The sequence below is a fragment of the Brassica napus genome, chromosome A2 (assembly GCF_020379485.1).
Source record: "Brassica napus cultivar Da-Ae chromosome A2, Da-Ae, whole genome shotgun sequence".
NCBI lineage: Eukaryota > Viridiplantae > Streptophyta > Magnoliopsida > Brassicales > Brassicaceae > Brassica > Brassica napus.
Window position 1 is genome coordinate 23,127,792 of NC_063435.1, and position 25,647 is coordinate 23,153,438.

General features: G+C 32.5%; 1 protein-coding gene across 1 annotated transcript; it reads left to right on the forward strand.

The window, feature by feature from the left end:
• Window positions 1–13,898: 13,898 nt before the first annotated feature.
• Window positions 13,899–15,002, forward strand: LOC106401225 (MLP-like protein 328). The gene is made up of 2 exons (XM_013841699.3): window positions 13,899–14,148; window positions 14,448–15,002. The coding sequence occupies exons 1-2, from the start codon at window positions 13,962–13,964 to the stop codon at window positions 14,714–14,716; spliced, it is 456 nt and encodes a 151-aa protein (XP_013697153.1). The 5' UTR covers window positions 13,899–13,961; the 3' UTR covers window positions 14,717–15,002.
• Window positions 15,003–25,647: the final 10,645 nt, after the last annotated feature.

Genomic DNA, 25,647 nt, shown 5'->3' on the forward strand with positions numbered 1-25,647 from the left:
AATACTACTATTTAAAACTGAACGGTCATTTTCAATCAGGTTATCTATCAAACTTTACTTATTTTATATGTCCAAGAAAGTGATTGTTACCTGCTTCACTAATTTATTTTTTCCATGATGTTTTGACAATGATTTTCTAGGCAAATTGCCACATATTGTTTTGGGGACGGATCCAATGGACAAGTAATGAAGGGGAATTTGCCAAATATAACTCAAAACTTGATTTTTATTGTAAAAGTATATTCAAATTTGAATTAAATGCAAAACTAACCTAAAAGCCTGAAACTACATAAGTCTCTTGTGACCAAACAAAAAAACATAAGCTATTTTTACGAATGTAGCTCCAGTACGTCATCTGAAATGCTGGAAGTCATCTAAACGACTTACAAATAAGTCGTCTGGTGTAGCTGATCTTAAAAATAATTTATAAATTTAAAAAAAAATATTTTGACAAATGAAAAATTAAAATCATGTAATTATAAACAGTTTTAAGTAATGTAAATTAAAATATAATAAAACTGAATAGTTTTCAACATAGATGAGTGGAAGTAGTTAATTATGATATTTTTTTGTTTTATGGTTTAACAACATATGTTGTAGTATTGTATTTATTCTTAGGGTTAGATTTTGGAAAACTTGAATATTTTTTTGAAAAAATAAAATCTTACCTACAAGTGTTTATTTTTGTGTATAGTTTACACTTTTGAAGTTTAATTTGATTTTATGAAATGTTTAGTAAGTTAATTAAGTTTAGGGGTTATGTTTAGGGTCTAGACGACTAACTTGTAAGTCGTCTGGTGAATAATTTAAACCAGACGATTTACATGTAAGTGGTCCAAATATTCCCGCCTAAAATGTTTTAAAAAAATATTTTTTCGCTTAAATAATTTAAACTAGACGACTTAAGTCGTGTAGGAAGTCTTCTATTTTAGTTTTCCACTAAAAATATTTTAGTTTCCCATTAAAAATATTAAAGTCTTCTAGGTGACTTACAAGTAAGTCGTCTAGGAAGTCATCTCAATCAAAAATATTTAACCTAATTGGATTTTTTGTCTCCCTATATAAAGAAACATTTACACATTATCTCTCATTCTCTCAAATGGCTGCAACAAAAAATGTAATGTTCATCATTCTAAAACTTTTCAACCTCTCTCTAATCTCTTTGAACTTATAAAAGCTAAGCTTTATATCAATTTATTGTTTTTGTCTCATGTCTTTTTCACTAATTTATCTGTTTTGCAAGTTTTTCATCACATGGTTCTCATCTTCCACTCATTTAAAGGTAGATCTATCAATTTTAGATATGTATTTTTGTGTGTTCTATAAAAGTATATTTATCTAAATTCCACTCATTTTCTCTGTTTTAAACCATTTGAACGTTTTTGGATATGCAAGTTTTTCAGATCTTGATTTGGATATGCAGGTTTTTCAGATCTGAAAGACGTCTGGGACGACGTACCTGTTAGTCTCCTAAAATATAATGCGCTAGACGACTTTCAGGAAGTCTTCCAGGAAGTCGTCTGGACTTCCTGGAAGTCATCTGACGGAATCTTCTCGTATGTCTCTTCCTTTCATAACAGATCTGAGCGTTTTGGTAAGTTTTTATGTCTGATTTTTCTTCTTTTGGCAACTTTCTGTTGTATAAAATTCTTATTTTTTTCCAAAACTAAACTCTCCAAACCCACTCTAATCTCTTTGACTTGAAAATACCAAAGTTTATATGAATTTTTCAGTTTTGTCTCATATCTGTCTCACTAATCTATCTTTTTTTTTTTGCAGGTTTTTAATCAGATGGTTGTCATCTTCCACTCATTTAAAGGTAGATCTATTAATTTTATATATGTATTTTTATGTGTTCTATAAAAGTAGATTTATCTAATCTTTTAGTCATTTTATCTGTTTTTAAGCCAACTGAACGTTTTTTGATATGCAGGTTTTTCAGATCTGGATTTGATATGCAGGTTTTTCAGATCTGGATGACTTCTGGGATGACTTACTTGTTAGTCGTCTAAAATATAATGCGCTAGACGACTTCCAGGAACTCTTCCAGACAACTTCGAGGAAGTCATCTGGACTTCCTGAAAGTCTTCTCACGAAGTCTTCTTCCATATCAAGTGGAGTCCAAGCTTGTCTTTATAGAGGAATGATCTATAATAGTTTTGTTTGTGGTATATTTTGTGATTTGCATGTCTACTCTTTTAGTTGTTATTTTTATGTAAAATCAATAATAATATTTCCCAAGATGTAATATATGTGCTAACAATGTGTTTACACATTTACAAATCAATGAAATAATATATTTCAATAGTCTTTTTTTTTATCTTTGGATCTTCCATAGGCAATAATAAACTCCAATGGTTTTTTTTCATCTTAATTAACAAGAATGTTGTTAGCCTCGTATTGATACAAAATTTTAAAAAACTTTTTAACCCTTCTTCCAACTCATAACAATAATCATCATTAGTGTTTATAACAATACACTACAAGAAAACAGCGGTATTCTGACGGACGTTCCGACGGAAAATGAATTCCTCGGAATATACCGAGGAATTTCCGAGGCAATTCCGAGGAAACACAAAATTTGGCTTCCTCGGAATTTCCTCGGAATATTCCGACGGAATTCCGAGAAAATTCATCTCGTCGGAATATTCCGACGGAATACCGAGGAAACTAGTATTCCTCGGAAAAAACCGATGAATTCCAAGGAAATATTATAGACGTTAGAGAACCGTTGGGGGATTTTAAAAATTTCGAAAAAATTCCGACGAACTAGCCGTTTGCATCGGAATTCTGTCGGAATTTCCTCGGACCGTCGACAGGATTTCAACTATAAATACAAGCACCCCTCTTCCTCTTCATTCACTCCATATCTTCATCCTCCCTCTCACTTTCTTTACACACGAATTTGATTCATAAAAAACATGTCTTCTTCAAATTATTTTTGTTCTTGGATCGATCGACCTCATTTGGATCCGAACACGAGATTGCTTTATAACCGAATTCATGGGGTTAGTTCACCGACAACCGGAAGCAAAAACAGGTATGTTAAGATGTCCTTGCTCTAATTGTAAAAATAAAAAAGTTATTAAACAATTGGATGTTTGGACTCATCTATATTTGAGTGGGTTTACACGAAGTTACAAAATTTGGTATCATCATGGAGAAACTGATTATGAACATGGTAGTACTAGCGAACCTCAGCCAGCGGTTAGATTAGAAGATCCAATTAGAACGGATGTAGATTACGGTGTAGGTACTGAGCAGATGGTAAATGATCATTTTAGAGGGGAAGATTTACCCAATGCCGAAGCTAGGAGATTTTATGATATGTTGGATGCTGGAAAGCAACCATTGTACGAAGGTTGCAGAGATGGTCATTCAGCTTTATCATCTGCTACAAGATTGATGGGCATTAAGACGGATTATAATTTGGCTGAAGACTGTGTGGATGCGATTGCTGATTATGTAAAAGGTATTCTACCCGAAGATAATGTAGCTCCTGGCTCATACTACGAGGTTCAGAAACTCGTAGCTGGTCTTGGTTTATCGTATCAGGTAATAGATGTATGCAGAGACAACTGCATGATTTATTGGAGGGCGGATGAACAGCGGGTTTCATGCAAATTTTGTGGGAAGCCTCGTTATAAAGATACGAGTGGAAGAGTTCCAGTACCATATAAAAGGATGTGGTATTTGCCTTTGACGGAAAGGTTGCAGAGGCTGTATCTGTCTGAACGCACAGCGCAACCAATGAGATGGCATGCGGAGCACTCAACAGATGGTGAGATCAGACATCTTTCAGATGCAAAAGCGTGGAAGCATTTCCAATCAAAGTATCCCGACTTTGCGTATGAGAGAAGAAATGTCTACCTTGGATTATGTACTGATGGTTTCAGCCCGTTTGGCAAGAGTGGAAGACAGTATTCTCTATGGCCAGTCATTCTTACACCATACAACCTACCCCCAAACTTGTGCTTGCGACGAGAGTTTTTGTTTCTCTCGATTCTCGTTCCCGGACCAGAGCATCCTAAGAGATCACTTGATGTGTTTCTTCAGCCACTAATATATGAGTTGCAACAACTATGAGCTCAAGGTGCTGAAACATACGATGTTTCGTATAAAGAAAACTTTCAAATGCGGGCAGTACTAATGTGGACAATAAGTGATTTTCCAGCATATGGTATGTTATCTGGATGGACAACGCATGGAAGGCTATCATGTCCATATTGTCAAGATAACACTGATGCTTTCCAACTAAAACACGGAAGGAAAACGTGTTGGTTTGACTGTCACAGGAGATTTCTACCACCAGATCATCCATATCGTAGAAGTAGGAATTTGTTTACGAAGAACAAGGGGTGTTTGACAGTCCACCTCCGGAAATTCGTGGGAAAGATTTGAAGACACAACTTAGAGATTTTGGTGCAGAAAGGACGCCAGACGTCGGTGGACATGAGCATTTTCCGGTAGATGGTGTTGGAAACCTACATAACTGGCACAAAAAAAGTATTTTTTGGGATCTGCCATACTGGGAGGATCATCTACTAAGGCATAATTTAGATGTCATGCATATTGAGAAGAACTTTTTTGACAATCTCATGAACACGATCCTTAATGTTCAAGGTAAAACAAAGGATAATTTGAAGTCAAGACTGGATTTAGTCGATATATGTGATCGTTCAGAACTTCATGTTGATGAGAGTGGTAGGGCTCCTTTTCCCATATACCGACTTGATGCAGCGGGAAAGGATGCGTTCTTTGATTGGATTTCAAACGATGTGGAATTTCCAGACGGTTACGCATCTAATTTGCGTAACTGTATCGACAGAAAGGAAGGAAAGTTTACTGGCTTGAAAAGCCATGATTGCCATGTAATGATGCAGCGCCTCCTTCCGTTTGCCTTCAAGGAACTATTACCACGAAATGTTCATGAAGCAATTGCAGGGATAAGTGGTTTCTTCCGCGATTTATGCACAAGATCAGTGACTCTTGAAGGTATTGAAAATTTGAAGACTAACATAGCTGTGATTCAGTGCAACCTTGAGAAGATATTTCCTCCCTCATTTTTTGATGTTATGGAGCATCTTGTTATTCACCTGGTAAGAGAATTGGAACTTGGTGGTCCTGTGCAGTATAGATGGATGTATCTGTATGAGCGGTATATGTTCCATTTGAAGAAGATGGTGAAAAATTTAAGTAGGGTGGAAGGGTCTATAGTCGCACAGATGATCAATGAAGAAACTTCAAACTTTGCCGAGTACTACTTTCCAGCAGAAGTTCAGACCAAAAACAGAAGACCTGCTCGGCATGATGATAGAGGCGAACGGGCAACATATCATTGGAAGGTTCCAGACATTTTCACAGACGTTGGACGACTTAGCGGAAAACCAAAGGACCGTCGACTTACTGATCAGGAGCGCAGTCATTTGCAAACATATTTACTCACCAACTGCGAAGATGTTCTTCAATATGAAAGGATTTTCATGGCAGAAAAGCGGTTAGAATATAGATACGCCACAGAGGACGAACTAGAAGAAATGAAGCAGAGAGAATTTGGTGGATGGATGTTTACTTATGTGAGTGATGGTTTGGCCAGAGGTGAAACATTTGACGATTGGATACGCGAGATGGTCGTTGGACCAAACTTTGTTGTGAAGTCATATCCGAGATTTTGTACTCGAGGATATGCATTCACAACTCAGAAGAGGAGACGTTCGAGTACGACTTACGATGCTGGTGTTTGTTCTGCATCAGGAGATGATGTATACTACGGACACATAAATGAGATTTTGGAAATCAAGTATTTGGGCATGGTTGGATTGCGCTGTACTGTTTTCTATTGTGATTGGCACGACAACACTCCAGATCGAGGTGTGAGAACAGATGCATTTGGTGTTACATCAGTAAATTCAAGACGGAAGCTGCAATATTATGATGATCCATGGGTTACTGTTACAAGACTCAACCCGAGAGGCCGAGTTCAGGGAAGTTCTGAGCTGGAAGACCCACTACAACCAAGCACATCCGGGAACTTAAGTGCAGCAGAAGATTTAGGTGGAGTTGGCCTTGTAGTCGATTTAACCGACTTCGGAGAGGAAGCCGCCGTTCACGTAGAGGATGAACCAGTGATTGGAGAGTTTCACCAAGATCCAGATTCAGATTCATCTGGTGATGACGACTCGGAAACAGACTAGCGTCGACCTTTTTTTTTTTTTTAAATATAAATACCGAGGAAATTCCAAGGACAGATAGGTTTTCCTCGGAATTTCCTCGGAATAGATCTTCTTGATTTAAAACCCCAAGTTCCTCGGAATTCCCTCGGAAAATTCCGAGGGAATTCCGAGGAAATCTTTATGTTCGTCGGCATTTCCTCGGAAAATTCCGAGGAACTTGGGGATTTGATTATAGATTCTTTTTCCTCGGAATCTCCTCGGAATTTTCCGAGGAAATGCCGACGAACATAAAGATTTCCTCGGAATTCCCTCGGAAAATTCCGAGGAAATTCCGAGGAACTTGGGGTTTTAAATCGAAAACAACGTTTTACGGATTGAATAACACGTATATAACCTTCATTAAGTGTCTTAACCAGATTATGATGTTTGGAACTAGGAACTTTGGTGTTTTATCCAATAACAAACACTTTTACGATTGCATGAACGAAAACCACACAACATAAGAGAAACACTTATACGCTTTAATAAACGGTAAAGGGAATACTTACAATTATTTTTGAAATTGTGTTATTTCATGGTTTATGATCATCTATACAAAGAATCCTCAATGGTATGCATTATAATTGTATAAGAAATGAAATACGGCGAAAATAATCGATGTTTTAAAACCCCAAACCATGGTTCCTCAGAATTTCCTCGGTAATTACCGAGGGTATTCCGAGGAATCCTGGTTCCTCGGAATATTTTCATTTAACCGGGTAAACCAAGCCGCCAAATATTTCGGGAAAATTGAATCAAAGAATTCCGAGGAAATTCCGACGGAAATAAAAAATATTTCCGACGAAATTCCGACGGATAGTTTCCGTCGGACGCCTCATAATATTAGGGCGAGCCCGATCTTCTTCCCCATTTCTCTCTTTCTCTCCGCGCCGCACAGTCTCTCCCTCTCGCGATTTCCGGCGACTCCACCGTTCTCTCTCGCGATTTCCGGCGAATCTCCCCTAATCCTCCCCCATAATCATGTAAGAACCCTATCCCACTCTTTTAGGTTAGATTTGTATGGTTTTTAAGTAGATTTGATAATTTTGGAATGAGATTTATAGATTTTGTTAGGGTGAATGGTAGATTTGTGTAAAATCGAGTTTGATTATGTATTTCACTTGATTTGAAGTTTTTTTTTAGTTTTTATTAATTTTGTGGTTATAAAAATCGAATTTGTAATTATATATATATATTGAAAACGTTTTTTGTATATAAAATCTATTTTTTGCATTTTAAATTCATTTATATATTTATTAAACATTTTTAAAATCTATAAAACTTTTTTTAAGATTAAAAATCATATATATAATATTTAAAATCATTTTTTTGTGGTTATAAAACGTTTTATGTATTTTATATATAAAATATAAATTTCTATATTTATTAAACATTTTTAATATTATGAAAACTATTTTTTGTAATTATTTAACATTTTAAATATTTTTAAAACTATTTTTCGTAATTATTAACTGTTTTGGGATTTATTTAAACTATTTTTTAAATTTTTAAACTATTTTTTATTTATTAAAACTTTTTTTTATTAATTATTAAACTATTTATATTTTTGTGATTAAAAACTATTTTTTTAACTATTTTTTATTTAAACTGTTATTTTTTAATTAAAATTATTAGAACTAATTTTTAAATATGTTTTTTTTTAATTTACAGGTCTAATGATGATCAGATCCGGTCTCGCCAGCGTCGTAGCCGGGGTGGTATGGGGAGCCAGTCTCGGGGTTCTTCCAGCCATGTTCAGGATTCCGTTTCGCCCCACAGCTCATACCATACATCTCCCTCTCCATTACTCGCTCTTGCTGCTCCCGCTCCCGCTGCTGCACCCGCCCCTGCTCCTCCAGGTCCTCCGGGAGTGATGAGTGTTGCAGAGTTGGTTCGACAGCCTGGTCGTGACCATCTTCCCTATCTCACTGAGTATCCACATGGACATGGTCAAACATGGTAATTTAACTTTTATTTTTTTAACTATTTTTTATTTAAACTGTTTTTTTATTAATAATTTGTTTTTTTTATTAGGTTCAACCGATCCGGGAACGGGATCAGCGCATGGATCAACCGTATGATGTACTCGGCCCTCGACAGGGACATCCGACTTTCACTCACTTCCCTCTCGAGAAGCAGCATCTGTGGTTTCGTCAGTTTGCGGTAAGTATTAAATTTTTAACTTATATTTTTTATTTATTAAAACTATTTTTTGTAATTATTAAACTATTTTCTATATTTATTAGACATTTTAAATATTATTAAAACTATTGTTTTAATTATTAAACTATTTTTTTAATTATTAAACTATTTTTTATTTATTAAAACTTATTTTTGTAATTATTAAACTATTTTCTATATTTATTAAACTATTTTTTATTTATTAAAACTTTTTTTTGTAATTATTAAACTATTTATATTTTTGTGCTTAAAAACTATTTTTAAACTATTTCAGCAAGAATTCAACTGGAATTCCGATGATACGCTCTCTATCTATCACCATTTTGTCCATAAAGTTATGGACAACTATGGGAAGCAGATGTACGAGTGGAAGAAGAAGTGGGAAGTAAACAAGGTAGTTTTTAATTTATTAACAATTTTTAATTTATTAAACTATTTTTTAAATTATTAAACTTTTTTTTTTAAATTAAAAGGTCCCAAAGTCGATGAACGACACGGTCTGGAAGGAGTTGTGTGCGCATTGGGATAAAGAAGAGACGAAAGAAACTTCTTCCACCAACTCCAACAACCGCAGGAGCGACCGTAAAGGAAAGGGCATCTACAAGCATAACTTGGGTGCTCAATCTATTGCCACTCTGGCGGATCGCATGGTAAGTTCAACCACTTTTTCTTCAATTATTTAAGTTTCAGAATTTTATTTTTTGTACATTTTTTCAATATTTCTAATGTTTGTTTAATTTATTTTTTTCAAGGCGGAAGAAAATGGGGGCGACCCGGTTGATGATCTCGCCCTTATGAAAAGGGCGTATACCAACAAGAAGACCGGCCAGATTGATGATGGTCTTGTGAGGGACGTGGTCGACCTGGTCCAAACTCAGGTGTATGACGAAGTGTCTCAGCTTCAAACCGATGATGACGATTCGACGGCCTCGACCAACTTGTCCCGGGTTCGAATCAACGAAATCGTTGAATCGGTAAGTTTTTTTTTTAAAAAAGTTCAATTTAATTATTTCTTGATTTTTATTTTATCATCAATTTATTATCTAAATTTGGTTATTTATATTTCAGTCGGTTCCAAAGAAAAAGGGACGTTTGGTCGGTTTGGGTCGTCGCTCCCGGTCGGCTGCTCCTTCTTCTGCACCACCGGCATATGTTGATCCAGAAGTTCTTACGGCTCAGCTGAAGGACAAGGATGATCGGATATCTGCGTTGGAGACCCAGATGGCAGCTCAACAGGCGGGCTATGAGACCCAGAAGAGGTTGAACGAGCAGATGATGGAGATGATGAAGAGGATGTACCCGAACGAGGTGTTCCCGAACATTCCAGACCAGTAGTTTTTTTTTTTTACCAAAAACTCTGAATGTTTTATTTAACTTTGAATATTATCTACTATGTTTTAATGTTTTATGTTTTATTCAATTTTAATTTTAATTTTAAATTTTCGAATTTAAATTTTAAAATTTTTAATTTTTAAAAATAAAAATAATTTTTTAAAAAAATTAATTTTTTCGAAATTCCGAGGGAAAGCAGATCCTCGGAAAATTCCGAGGAACTTTAGTCCCTCGGAAAATTCCGAGGAACTGAAATTCCTCGGAATATTCCGAGGGACTTAAGTTACTCGGAATTTTCCGAGGGACAAAAGTTCCTCGAAATTTTCCGATATACATTCCGAGGAATATTTCGTCGAAACTTCCGAGGATTGGTCCATCGGAATTCCATCGAAATATTCCGAGGAAGACGTCCCTCGGTATATTCCGAGGAACCTTCCGACGAACTCTGTGTCCTCGGAGTTTCCTCGGAATTTTGTTTCCTCGGAATTCCGTCGGAAATATCCGACGGAATTCCGAGGAAATATGATTTTTCGAGGAGATATTTCCGACGACTTGTTTCGTCGGTATGTCCTCGGAATAGCGTTATTCTGACGATATACCGACGATTTTTCCCTCAGTATACCGCTGTTTTCTTGTAGTGATAATACTTAAGAGATGAAAACAAACAATAGTAACTAGTCAAAGCATATCACATTTTTTACAAGTTTTTGTTGAAAAACTTAATCAAATTTAGTACAACTAAGGGAGAAAACATATTTTAAAAATATGAGTTTTAAATATCTTGATGTTAATTATCACTCTTAAATATACAGGTTATTCAAAAACTAGCGTAGAAGATTTCCACGGAAGTCTTCTCGGATCAGTTAAAAATAGCATTGACTAGAAGATTTCCGTGTACGTCGTCTACAACCAGGCGACTTACCTGGAAGTCGTCTGGACGAACAGATCTGGAAAAAATCTAATTTCATAGTTTCAACCAGTGAGATAAATTGTTTAGCACACAAAAGTTTTCTCCAAGCACCCAAAATCTCAAACAAAAATGATCCACCAAAAATCGTAAGCTTCAATTGCTCTATGAACCATACAATTTTTAGAATCAAAATCTTGTTTTTAGTTCATAAGAATTGAGAAAGAAAGAGTGTAAATCGACTTTTAGGTGCATTAAGAGCTTCAAATTGGTTGTACATGGTGATTGATGTATTGATGTCAATGACAATATTGTGAATACTTGAGGAAGATGAGGGTGATAGAGTAAACTATGCATTTTCGAAAAGAAAAAAAATGATGGCATTTTCGTGAATAATCTGAACTTTGGGGTGAAAGAGGCAAGTCAAAGTTCCAAAAAAAAACATGGGTTAGTTTTGTGTTTGAATTCAAGTTTTGAGTCATATTTACAAAAACCCGGTAATGAAAGCCTAATACGTATTAAATCTAGTATAGTATAAGGTTCACTATTTTTTCTAAGTTGATTGATATATGACGATGCATTTTTCTTCTTCTTCTAAATGCATGTTAATGCTTATCATTCTACGACAAGAACTTGACAAACGTGAATTACGACACCTTACACATTAACATTAATTTATTAATTTCTTTACACCAAATTATATTGTAAAAATTTTTTTTTTTTTGACTAAATTTGATGCATTAAAATAAAAGTAACCAAGGTTTACAATTGTTCGATAATAACATCTTACAATTGAGAAAACATATATCTGAAACAGATATATGAGAAATTATAGAAGAAGTTACAAAGTAACTTAGTACTTGGTTAAGATGGGAGTTTTCCAATGCATGCACGGAGCATGATGACAGAAACCTGAGATTTAGAGGCGTTTAAAATGGAGGTCTATGATCTCTTTGACCGCCACGACCGCCACGGCCTCTATTTTTTCTTCCTCCTACTAAAGTCCACTGCATTTCTTGAACTTTTTGTGTTGGTTTAATTGGTCGACCTCCTCGAGTCCTTTGAGAAGGATCTCCCATTTCAAACCCTGAAAACTCTGAATGTAATGCAGCAAAATGGCTACCAAAGACACCTCCTTCAACATTCTCAGTCACTAAATCTGAAGAAGTAGAAGAGAAAGTTACCAAAGCAGGAGATGAGCCATGAGATGGGGTATGGATGGCGCTTTGAAACGCAGCAGGGGAAGTTGCATTAGATGCAACAGCAGGAGGAGGGGTACGGATGATGGCGCTTTGAAACGCAGCAAGAGAAGTTGCATCAGCTGCAACAGCAGGAGGCAGGGTAGGGATGACGCTTTGAAACGCAGCAGCAGGTGATGTTGCTTCAGATGCAACAAGTTCAAATGGAGTTGTGGCTTCAAGTTCTGTTTCTGAACTTGGAAGAGTTGGAGTATCAGAAGCTACTTCCTCATGAGTATTAGTAAGAGGTAATGTTGAAAGTTTATCATAAGCAGCAACGGGAGTAACAGCTTCGGTAGGTGCTAGACCCACTTCTTTCACAACCTGATTAGATGCAGTGAATCCCAGATCCAATGATTCAGACTGCAGACATCTTGATTTTTTATGGCCGAAATGACCACATTTCTCACACTTATTTGGAATCCATGAGTACTCAACTGAAACCATGGAAACATTGCCTTGTTTATCAGTAGCTGCAATTCTCTGCGGGAAAGCTTTTTCTAATTCCACTTCCACCATTAACTTAGCCTCTCCCATGAAAGTAGGATCTAACCATGGCTTGTTAGAGAGCATAGGTGCTCCTAACCCGGAAGCTATCCAACTTATTCCCCATAAAGAATATAGGCAGTGTGGAATGTTTTTCAAAGTGACCCATAAAGGAATTGTAGTTATCTCAGGTAAGTCGGCTAAGGAAGGAGCAGGGGACCAAGGAACAACAAACATAATGCAACCATCAAATTGCCATAACCTTCTCTCTAACACCCAAGCTCTAGTTGATTCGTCTGGAATATGAAACAGAACAGAGGAATCTCCTAACTTTCGAGAGAAAATCTTACACTTATTGCCCCAAATTCGATTAGCCACTGCGTGAATGAGACCTCCCGGAGGCAAAGAACATCGAGAGAACTGTCCAATGACATATTCTTTTTGATTCTCAAGCCCTTGCATCAGAACATGGTTTGGAATCTCAACCATAGGTGTACCGTCTTCCAAATAGGTTGGCGAAGTTGTGCGGTAAAGATTTCGGATTTTTGGATCCATCTTTTCTGCCCACGGAAACCGCAGTTGCCCGTTCTCTTTTATCTCTGGTGGGAGAATGTCGGTAGCGGGCTTGCTCTGCTTCTTAGGAGAATCACAGAACAGAGGATTTTGGGGTATTGGATCCTTTAGCTCTGGAATGATTTTTATCCTCTGGGCCCATGCTCCTAATGAAGGAACAAAGGGAATTGATTGCTTTGAAGGTTGAACGGCATCAGTACACGGTGTTTCTGCTCCTCTAAGTTCAGAGACTGCACCAATAGGAGAACCAGTAACAACAGCCTTAGGAGAGCCAGTAACACCAGCCAGAGAAGCCGTGGAATCAATCTCAGTAGAAGGAGCGAGATCAACTGAGCTACGCTGTCTCTTCCCTGAGTCGAACTCCACCGGAGATTCGCCAGCAGAGGGAACATGAACCTCCATGAGTTCATGGTTGAGAGACATAGAAGTAGGAGGAGCGCCGGTGGGAGAGAGAGCGGTGTCTGCAGGAGGGTCGCCAGTTGGAGAGAGCGGAGTGTCGGTGGTTGCAGGAGGAGTACCGGTGGAAGAAAGCTCGCCGTCACGAGAATCTAAAAAACCAGTCGCTGAAGTGGCCATTTTTGAAATACAGAGAGATGGATCTTCAATATGGAGGTAGTGGAGGCTTCAATCGCGTGTGAACTGATGACGAAACCCAGTAACGACGGTGTTCACCGCCGATTTGAAGCAGAAGAAACTAGGGTTGGTTGAATCGCCTTCGGGAGAGAGATTGTTTAGCGCGTGTACTGGACGCGCTTTAAAAATCTGAGTATTAAAAATCTCAGATTCAGAAGGCTTTGGTGTTGATGCGTGAAACAGATGATCCTCTATATTGTAAAAATTTGATCAGATTATATTGTAATAATGGAAGTGAGAGACTCTTGGTAAAAGAATTGTCTTATGTAAAATTTGTTTTAACCTCATCTCTCTATATAAAGAAGGAGATCACAAGGGAAAATATTCATCAACGAAAGAAACAAACCGAAAAAACACACACACTTTACTCACAACACAAAGAATATTATTAAGAGAGAGATGGCGACGTCGGGAACATATGTGACTGAGGTTCCGTTGAAAGGATCGGCGGAGAAACACTACAAGCGATGGAGAAATGAGAACCACCTCTTTCCCGACGCCATCGGCCACCACATCCAAGGTGTCACCGTCCACGATGGCGAATGGGACTCTCATGGAGCCATCAAGATTTGGAACTACACATGTGGTAACAACACAATTTTTTTTTTGAAACTGGGATAACAACACACTTGACATAATTGATTATAAGCAACGTCTTAAAACTAGTTAGTAATTAATAGTATTGCCATGCTATAGCGATGGTCAAGTACAGATTTAATGAACTTGTAGTTCACCAATTTTCATAGTTAGTATCACATTGATCAATAAAATTGATTCAATCTGTTGTGAATTCGGCACATTAATCTTTTAATACATATATATCCAAACATATGGTGGTGCGAACTTAATGAATGAAATACTTATATAAAATTAATGTGTATGAAGATGGGAAACCGGAGGTGTTCAAGGAGAGGCGAGAGATAGACGATGAGAACAATGCGGTCATTTTTAGAGGTCTTGAAGGTCACGTGATGGAGACTCTTAAGGTGTATGACGTCATCTTTCAGTTCATTCAAAAGTCGCCTGATGATATCATCTGCAAGATCACTATGATCTGGGAGAAGCGAACCGATGACTCGCCTGAGCCCATCAACTACATGAAGTTTGTCAAGAGCATGGCTGCTGATATGGACAATCATGTCGTCAAAGCTTAAACAAATCCCATCCTCCTATCTTTCGAACCATCATCGTCATATATGGCTCCCCTCGTGTTTGTGTGTGTACTCTTTTATCTGTTGAAATCAATATAATAAATAAGGCGGCTCATGTATGGTATCATTAACTACTATTTCTGCTTGCGGTTTGTAATATGCTTTGGTTTTGTTAACTATGGTGATTAATGACAAGGTTGTATGTATGTCCACTTTCTAGGTAATGATGTCTTTATCGATGTAGAAAAGACAAACAAGTATATATAATATGTTATCCGCGTTGCGTATATACTAATTCCTTAGTGCATTTAACCAATCTATTGTTATTAAACAAATGGACAGATTTGACCAAAAAAAAAAAATGGACAGAGTAGATAAAGCATCAACTGCTAAAGTGTTAATGCTTTATGAATCACACTGTATACAAATGAATTATAATTAGTAAATATATATATTTTTTGGTAAAAATGTAAATATATATATATATACACGAAAATGGTTACGAAGATTGGTTTTTATACATACTAGATTCTTTCTCCGCGCTACGCGCGGATAATATATTTAAATTTGTTACATATATCATTTTTATTTGTATGTGAATTTTGTATATTAAATTATATATAAGTAATTTTTAAATTTCATTTTTTTATATTTTTAGTTTGAAGTAATATTTCTATTATATGTAATACAATTAACTAATAAAATATGAAGAATCAATTCCGAAATTTTAGAGTTATGTAAAAATATATATATTTATGTATAGAACATAAATTATCTTATTTTAAAAGATCAGAATCTCATATCGAATAAATTCACGAAAAGAAAAAGTATTCCAATAACTTACTTAAAATATAAAACCCCTTTTTCAACAAAAAAAAGCGTACGTAATAATATTTTTTTACGTGTAATAGTTGAAAACTGACAATTGAATATCGATCTAGAATATTATTTTAATATATCTAATGGTAAAATATTAATTGTAATAAATAAATTTTAAATTTTGTAATATTAAATGAATTAGAAGTCTTTAAAATATAAAATCTATTTTATAAATATAATATATTTTTTATTCATTTTTTTATTTTGACGTTACCAAAATTGCTTTCGTTTTATTTGTATATTAATTTTTTAATAATGTAGTTTCTTTTTAAGTAATTTTAAAAATATCAACAATATAATATATTTAATAATTTTAAATATATCAAAATATGATGTCTCATTTTTATGTGAGTTTGCGTTGAGCATATTTAATTTTTAGTTTATATAATTAATAACACCTTGTTGCGTGCCATTCTATGGTTTTAATAAATGTATTGTCATTTCATTTTTATTACTACTAACATGATTTTTTAGTGATAAGTGATAATGTATTTTAACGTTATGTATTATATTTTATCATATATTTTCTAACTCTTCGTGCTGGCACTTTTTGTAGAATCATTTTAATTAGATAAAACTGTGTATGTTGTAAATTTAGACTTTTTAGTGTACCTGAGCACTATCAATTATGGAAATTATATTATGATTTTATTTTACTAAATCTTTCTTTCTGTGTATATTTTTTGTTTTATTTTATATTTTTACAATTTTATTGCCTTATTCTTTAAGTGCAGAGAATTGCGATTTCTAATTTTTGTTTCATATACCTTAAAAGTCTTCGGTTGATTTTTGTTTGTTTTCTTTCTCCAATTACAATGTACCGTTCGATCATTTTTTTTGGATCAAACTACTAATATCATCAGATAGAAAAGCTTAAACTCCAAGAATGAAGTGAGTATTTGTGCTAGAGAAAACTGATTTAGCCACTATTATAGTGAGATATTATAAAATTAGAATGTATGGAAACTCTTCTTGGTTGTCTTACGCTGGACATAATTAAGTCGTTGTCAATTGATTATATATTTGTGATAACTGGAAATACATCTTTATGTCTTCATTCTATCATTACTTAATTGGTTTACTGTTCGACCATTTCTAATATACTGAGAGTAATATAATATTAGATGTTGATTATCTCACTCTAATTAGGAATGTACAGAATGAGAAAAATTTAAAGTGAGACCACTTTACAATTTTTTCCTCATATCTATATAAAGTTAGTTTATAGATTACTCTATTTGTTTCAAAATGTAATCAGTTTTAATTAAAATCTGTAATATCTAAAAATTATTACTTTAGAAAACTGTCATTTAATATATAAAGTTAGTCAATTACACAATAATTTACATAATTTAATTGGCCACACAATATCCAATAAATATAACGTTACATTGAAATATAAAAAACAATATAGTGAAACAAAAAATACTTTTAAACCATTATATTATAAAACAAAGGGAATATTAAAATTATATTGAAACATTAGAATAGTAAGAATCAGAAAAGCTGAAATCTCAACGTCGATCATTTACGTCGGCCATGCCTTAGACCATCTCCAATGTATTCCTCTATTTTATTTCTAAAATAGAGGAATTTCATAATATAGATGGATTTGTCTCCGATATATTTTTATATTTTCTCTCCTAAAAAGAGTATTCTTGATATATTCTTTTCTAAGTTTACAAATAATATTTTTTATTTGTGAAAGTTGAAAACCAGCTTAATTTATTTTAGTATTTTATAAAATTATGATATTATTTACACTAAATATTTCTTTACAAACCATTATGTAAAAAAATATAATTATATTTATATAAATAATATATTTCACTAAAAAACTATTTTCGGTTATAATTGTTTAAGTAAACAGTTAAAGAATTATTTTGTAAAAACAAATAGAGGATGTGACATGGCAAAAATATAGTTTCTCACTGGCCGATTATTTTCGCCTACGTGGATACTCTATCTGAGGTTTATATCCACCAGTTTTAATTAAAATCTGTAATATTTAAAAGTTTTTTTGAACAAATATTCAAAAGTTATTACTTTAAAAATTGTTATTTAATATATAAATTTAATCAATTACACAGTAGTTTACATAATTTAATTGGCAACACAATATCCAATAAATATAAAGTTACATTGAAATATAAAAACAATTTATATAGTGAAACAAAAAATACTTTATATATAATAGGTAAACACAAAATGACCAAAGGAGTGATGTTCAGTGTAAAGCTACAAAACGCTCCATTAAATACTACAGTGTAAGGATTACCATTGGGTTCTAAGCTCTTTAACACCTCGTTTTGCCTAATCCACAAATACAAAAAGCAGAAAGCATAACTCTTGCTCTTCTTTGTCTGTGGATTCTTCATAATTTTAAATTCAGTCACTTGCCTAGGGACTAAATACTTTATTTAAATCCTCCTCCGTAGTACCTTTGTCTAAGCTTCTAACAAATATTTCAAAATCTTTACGCTTACGTCTATCATGGAGAACATCATGATGCTCTTCTTACACATCAACAACTTCTCCAAACTTGACTTCTTGATAAGCATGCACCTCATCACCTTCACTCTCAAGATCAGACCATCTCCAATCTCGTCGGCAAACTCACCTGCATTTTTCTCTGCCTCAGTTTCCTCCTCCAGATCTTTGTCCTACTGATTTACCAACTCATGATCCTCTTGTCTTAATTATCTCTCTTCAAACTCCTCCCCCACCATATTCATCATCATCATACTCTGATTCATTTGTCATCTAAATCCAATTTTTCATCTCTTCCAAAATCATCCGCACAATCCTTTACCTCAGTCTCCTCAGCGAGTAAAACATATAGAAAATTCAAGGTAGCGTAAAGTTAGTTCAGAGAGAGAAAAAAACACCATAAGATATGTCTATCTTCCAAAGAAGTAAGAAGAGTTAGCCCTAAAAACTAAAATAACCATCCCAGGCAAATCTAAACTTAACCATCCCAGTCAAATATAAACATTTTATGGTCAGATATTATGTAAGGAATAAGTCTCAAACTTTTACCAAAACAGAACTTAGATTCGTCAAATCAATGAAGGAATACGGTTACTGATCCATTCTAGACTGATCAGTTGCATTCTCAACATATCTTTATTCACTCCCATAATCCTGGCTCCCTTCAACATCAAACCAATGTTCACCATCAATGTATCTCCTTCGACTATTTTCGACACTCTGATTTGCTTCTTTATTTCCTTTGTTATCAGTCCAATCAGACGCATGAGAAGCTTGAATGTAGAGCAGCAGTGTATACTGTGTTTCTTTGATAAGCCTTCTCATCTTCGAGATAAAGAAATTTTGATGTTTTACCTTAAATAATTAACAAAGCATATCAAATTTTAACTTTGTATAAAAAGAAAAATAAAAAAAAGTATATAAGCTCCCATGAAAGTTTGGATGCTACTTACTTCCAATGAAAGATGGTAACCAGATTGGACTAAAGAGTCTACAAAAGGATGAGTGTCGAGAAATTGATATGGAATCTTGAATCTTGTTTGAAACATCCTTTTCAACCTTTTCGTCTGAGTCTCCTCACGGAAAAGAAACACATGAATGGTAATCTGATTGGACTATCTCTTTGTAGCCCTAAAGCACATGCTTTCTAAAGGCTATTGAGATTAGTTATCATAAACCATACTTTTGGCATCAAAGAGTAACTCTGGAACTAAAGCTTTCTGGCCGCTTCATATAAGCACAAAAAGCAAAGTAAATGAAATATTAGAATGAATATACACAAACCTTAGCCTCCTAATCTCTTATCAAACAGCTGCTAAGGCAAATCTCTCGTTACCATCAAATGATGTTAGCTTCTATAAAAGAGCACAAAGAATGTTATATTATATATATCTTACACCTGAAATATTTTCTCAAAAAAGTGAGGCAGTAAAAATGCTTGGAATCCACACGAAGAGAATTCATGTGACCTCGTATTTCAACAACTTTTTTGTCATCACTCAAAGACTCCCGAAGAGCACCAGCTTCGACACTAATTGACATCACAATCATACCGGCAGAATTTTAGAGTAAATGATCATGTTAGCATACCGGTTGACGTGCCATGCAATCGGCCTTGATTGAAGAAATATATTGCAAAAGTTCGGTAACGGCAAGAGCTTCGCCACCTCCCGTAAAGCCGCTCATTTCGCTTGCACACGAAGATCTTCTAACATCATCTTTCGCTAGATCACCTTATTTGATAACTCTGATCTTAAATTGTAGACCGTCTCTGCAAAAACAGAAAACATTGATTAGAGACGTTAGGTTTAGACTACCTTTAGATCAAACAGGAGGAGTACGATTCCCATGATTTTGCGATCTTTCTAGAACCATAGAAACCTTCCGACAACGTTTTAGGAGGTCCGGCGGAGATGTGGATTGAATTGTTAGAGTAATGTCGTTTGAGGATGTATTGCTGCCGCTTAAGGTTCTAACGGAAATCACTGCAGGAAGGAGCTAGAAGCCTAACTTTAGAAGTGGAAGGGGAAGTTCATTCTAGAATTTAACCAGTTTCTGATTTATGGCAGCTGAAGAATTGGTGTTTTCATGGCCGAAACTGAAAACAATTAAACTGACAGCTGGAATCCAAAAGGTAGACATCACAATTTATGGAACATATAGTATTAAAAAAAAGTTACGTGAAAATAGATGATGAGTCAAAACATTTAGTTTGGTTAATACCGTAAATTTTAATTTTTGTATAAAGGTAAAATGACATGGAAGTTTAAAATAGTTTGATTGGTTGATTTTTTGAGCTTAGGTGGCATGCTTCTCTGTTGAGTATAACTCCCTTTTAGTATAGGATAGAGAGCTTAGGTGGCATGCTTCTCTGTTGAGTATATCTCCCTTTTAGTATAGGACTAGGATAAGATCCGCGCCTTGCGCGGGATTAAGTTATTATTTTTATTATATTTTGGAGAATGAAACAATAGTTTGGCTTCATTTGGATTACGGGTGTTCAATCCGAATATCGGGTTGGTTTCGGTTCGGTTCGGTTTTTTTCAGTATTTGGTTAGTAAAATATAACTACTATTCTAAATCCATATTTACTTTGACTTTAGTCTTTCACATACTTTTGAAAGATTTCAACTGGACGACTAAATTGATCAGCCAATCTTATTGCTTTAAATCATTAGTGTTTATATATATATATATTATTTAGTTTGAATATTTATTAAATAAAAATTCATATGCGTTATATTTTATGATCATTTGTAACTTATTATAACAAAAAAATAATCTATTGATCACAAAATTTTCAGAGTGAGAATATTCAAATTTCTAATAATATATAGACGTTTTCAAAAATTCAAATATAACATATAAGAAAAAATAAAAATGTTTTTATTATATATTTAATGTGATTTTTTAATATCTTTCAATAATATAAAATTAAAAAAAGAACTAAGATACCAAAACTGTTATCAAATATTTATTATTCATAATAATTAATTTTCATATATACGTTAATCATATTAGGTAATTTCGTAGCTTATAATTAAGGAAAGTGCAAAAAAAATTTTGGTAGATTATTTATCAATTCGATAGTTAGTTTAATAAAAAATATAATGTAAGTCAAGATGGACCAACCTATTTTTCTAAGAATAGTATATTTTATATAGTCATTTATTAAATGAGAATTTATAATCATACAGTTCTATGATCATTCATATCATTTTATAACTGAATATTTAAATCATCGATAACAAAATTTTCAATGTGAAATCTTTAATAAGTTTATAATTTATAAATGTTTTTGAAAATTCATTGAAAGTTTTAATATTAAAATATTTATGTAATCTTATGGTATATAGTATAATCTATATATATATATAAATATATATGTTTTATTATTAAATGATATTTTTTACTCATATGGTTTTAAAATAATGTGTATCTTCTTATAATATTAAATAAAAGTTCATATTAATACAATTTTATGATCATTTGTAACTTATTATGACAAAAAAATAATCTATTGATCACAAAATTTTCAGAGTGGGGATCTTCAAATTTCTAATAATTTATAGACGTTTTGAAAAATTCAAAATATAACATATAAGAAAAATTATAAATGTTTTTATTATATATTTAATGTGATTTTTAAATATATTTTAATAATATAAAACTAAAAAAAGAACTAAGATACAAAAATTGCTATCAAATATTTATTATTCATTATAATTAATTTTCACATATACGTTAATCATATTAGGTAATTTCGTAGCTTTTATTTAAGGAAAGTGCAAAACATTTTTTGGTACGTTATTTATCAATTCGATAGTTAGTTTAATAAAAAGTGTAATATAAGTTAAGATGGACCAACCTATTTTTCTAGGAATAGTATATTTTGTATAGTTATTTATTAAATAAGAATTTATAATCATACGGTTCTATGATCGTACATATCGTTTTATAACAAAATATTTAAATCATCGATAACAAAATTTTCAATCTGAAATCTTTAATAAGTTTATAATTTATAAATGTTCTTGAAAATTCATTGAAAGTTTTAATATTAAAATATTTATGTAATCTTATGGTATATAGTGTTTTATATATATATATATATATTTATTTTATTATTAAATGATATTTTTTACTCATATGGTTTTAAAATCATGTGTATCTTCTTATAATAAAAATGTTAAACTATTGATCATTAATTTTTAAAATAATAATTTTAATAGTTTTAGTCATTTATTGTCGTTTTTAAAAATTCAAAATATAACATACACGAAAAAATCTAAATTTTATTTTTATAGCTAATTTGATTGTTTAATTTATTTTAATAATATAAAATTAAACAAAAAATGATGGAGGAGATATACATTGTTATCAAATCTTTATTATTAAACTCATTAATTGTCATATATATATATTAGTCACTTATGGTAATTCCGTAGGTTTTATTTAAAGAAAAAAATATCATATCATATCATTATATCATATAGTTTGACTAACTTATATATCTAACAACATATAAAAATCGAATGTGGACCTACTTATTTTTTTAATTGAATGTAATTGACTACCTAATTGAGTGCCACCTATGCATTGGGGCCTCTTTTAATTAATACAAAATTGAGGTTACATCTTTTCAAATGTTCCTCAATTAATATATAAGGGATAGATGGCAAATTGGCAACAATGCTCACCCAAGGCCGTACGAAGAGGAAGAGCTTGCTTCTGATGCAGCACACAAATATGTTAAACAGTCGATCAAGGAACCTTTAGGGTTTTTATAGACTTGTTCTTAGATCAATCAAGAGTTTTTTTTATAACTTCTTGAAACCAATTTACTGTTTGATGAATTTAATCAAATCGAAACAAGGTATAAATCAAACTTTCGACTTATTCTAAATATCTTGTTATTTATTTTATTAGTTATATTAATTTAGATAATTATCTTTTATTTGTATTTTTTATATTTTAATGGTTTTTCTATTTTAATTAAGATTAGGTTTTTCTAGATTTAAAGATTTATTATAAATAGGCATTGAATCCTACAGTTATATTTAGACTTTGATAATTAATAAACTAGATGTTGCTTTATACTTTGTTTCAATTTGATTAAATTAATCAAGCAGAAAGTTTATTTCAAGAAGCTATCGAAAGAAACTCTTGATCGATCCAAGAACAGGTCTCTAAAAACCCTAAATGTTCCTTGATCGACCGTTCAAACTATTTGTCCGCTACATCAGGGTGGTATATCAGAGCCAGGTTCCTTGATCGTTCAACATGGCTCTGATACCAACCGATGCAGTAAACAAATATGTTGAACGGTCGATCAAGGAACCTTTAGGGACGTTCTAGAGACCTGTTTTTGGAGCGATCAAGAGTTTCTTCCGATAGCTTTTTGAGACCAACTTGGATGAATTTAATCAAATCGAAACGAAACAATGTATAAAGCAGCAACTAGTTTATTAATTATCAAAGTCTGAATATAACTTTAAGTTTTAATGACTATTTTTAATAAAACTTTAAATCTAGAAAACCATATTCTTAATTAAAATAAGAAAACTATCATCTCAAAAAAACATTAACATATAGAAAATAAAAATAAAAGATAATTATCTAAATTAATATAAAATATATAACAAGATATTTAGAATACTTATCTGCTTCTGATATGGACGATTTTCAAAGGTCAACTTAGGAGCACATGTTCTGTGTTTGTACGAACCAGCATTATTGAGGTATGTATAGTTATGTCAATGGGGCCAAGCCCAAGACGAATTAAAATTTTCAATAACTTTTTGAGGCGCAATAATTTTTCGACCCACAATGGCCATGCACACATGAGTATGGCAAGGCAATCACTAGCAAGTAGTAACGGTTTTGTATTATCTTACCGCAGAAGACCAATTTACTTACATCAAAAAAGTTATTTTGATAAATCATGGTCTAGGAATCCAGAAAATCTTATAATACGGTTTTTTTTTGGTCAGCTATAATACGTTAGGACCATGTAAACCGGTATGTTTTATCTAAATAAAACAATGTAGTTTTTTTCTTGCTTAAACTTGTACCCACACTAGAAGTATAGTCCACATGCTAGTATGAGTACTGAAACATCTAACTATTTACTTTAGTATTAAAATAAAATCATTTTTGGTTCTGCTAATAAGTTATTAAAAATTATATTTGCTATTTTAACTGTGGCAAATGCCATTAATTTTCAAAGTATTAAACTTTTATGATGTAATGAACTAAAACTATTTAAAATAAATAAAAGTTTAAAATGCTAATTTCTGGTTTGCTCCATTTAAAAATTATTATTATTAAAATATATATGCTATGAACCAATAACCAAGTTTTGAAAACGGGTTAAATTTGCTATGCTAGTATGCTTAATCCGTTTGCTTGATCCGTTATATATATGGGGGGTTGAAATTTTTTTATCAAAACATTTAGAGCATCTCCAACCCCACTCCATATTTTACTCCAAAATAAAAAAAAATGGAGTGGAAAATGGAGTGATGAACAAAAAATAAAAACATTACTCTATAAATGGAGTAATCCTTTTATTTTTTGTTCATTACTCTATTTTCCACTCTATTTTCTCAATATTGGAGTAAAATATGGAGTGGGGTTGGAGATGCCCTTAGACATCGGTAACCCGCATAAAAAATTACATCTATTGCGTTTGAGTTTGTTGATTATCCGTGGAAGAGATACATTAATTTATATGTTTTAATTAAAAACTAGGTGTTTTGCCCGCATGTGCGGGCATAATCTTTTTAATTTTGTTCTTAATTTTCATAGTAGAAAAATATTATTTCCAAATAATAACATTATATATATATAAGAATTGGCTTGTTAAAGATATATTTTTTATTTTGACAATTTATCTTTATACAAACTTTTACATAATTGATATTAAATTTGAATTTTTTTATATCTTAATTTTTTAAATTTTATAATAGAAAACATTATTTTCAGATAACAACACAATATATATAATAATTATCTTTTTTTAAACATGTTTTTATTTGACAAATTTTTCATAATTTACAATTATCTAATATAACATATAAATCTAATATTATTAACATAAATTTGGTTTTTAATTATATATAAAAACTCATTAAGGGTAGTATAGATAGTAATCGCTCTAACTTTCAACGTGAGAGCTCTTATGCAATTTTTTTTGGCACATTTATAATAATTTACCATTATCTAATATAACATATAAATCTAATATTATTAACAGAAAATTAATTTTTAAAAGTTTTAAATTTTATAGTAGAAAACATTATTTTCAGATAACAACACAACATATATAATAATTATCTTTTTTAAACATGTTTTCATTTGGCAAATTTATCATAATTTATAATTATCTAATATAACATATAAATCTAATATTATTAACATAAATTTCGTTTTAATTATATATAAAAATTCATTAAGGGTAGTATACAAATTAACCGTTTTAACTTTCAACTAGTTTTTGACCCGCAAGCCCGCGCGGGTGGTTGTTCTTCATAATCATATGTTTTTAACTTTTGAAAATTTAA

Coding starts and splice junctions, on each gene's coding strand:
- LOC106401225 (XM_013841699.3), top strand. CDS start 13,962: ATGGCGACGTCGGGAACATATGTGACTGAGGTTCCGTTGAAAGGATCG. Junction 14,149..14,447: donor GATTTGGAACTACACATGTG/GTAACAACACAA, acceptor ATGTGTATGAAG/ATGGGAAACCGGAGGTGTTC.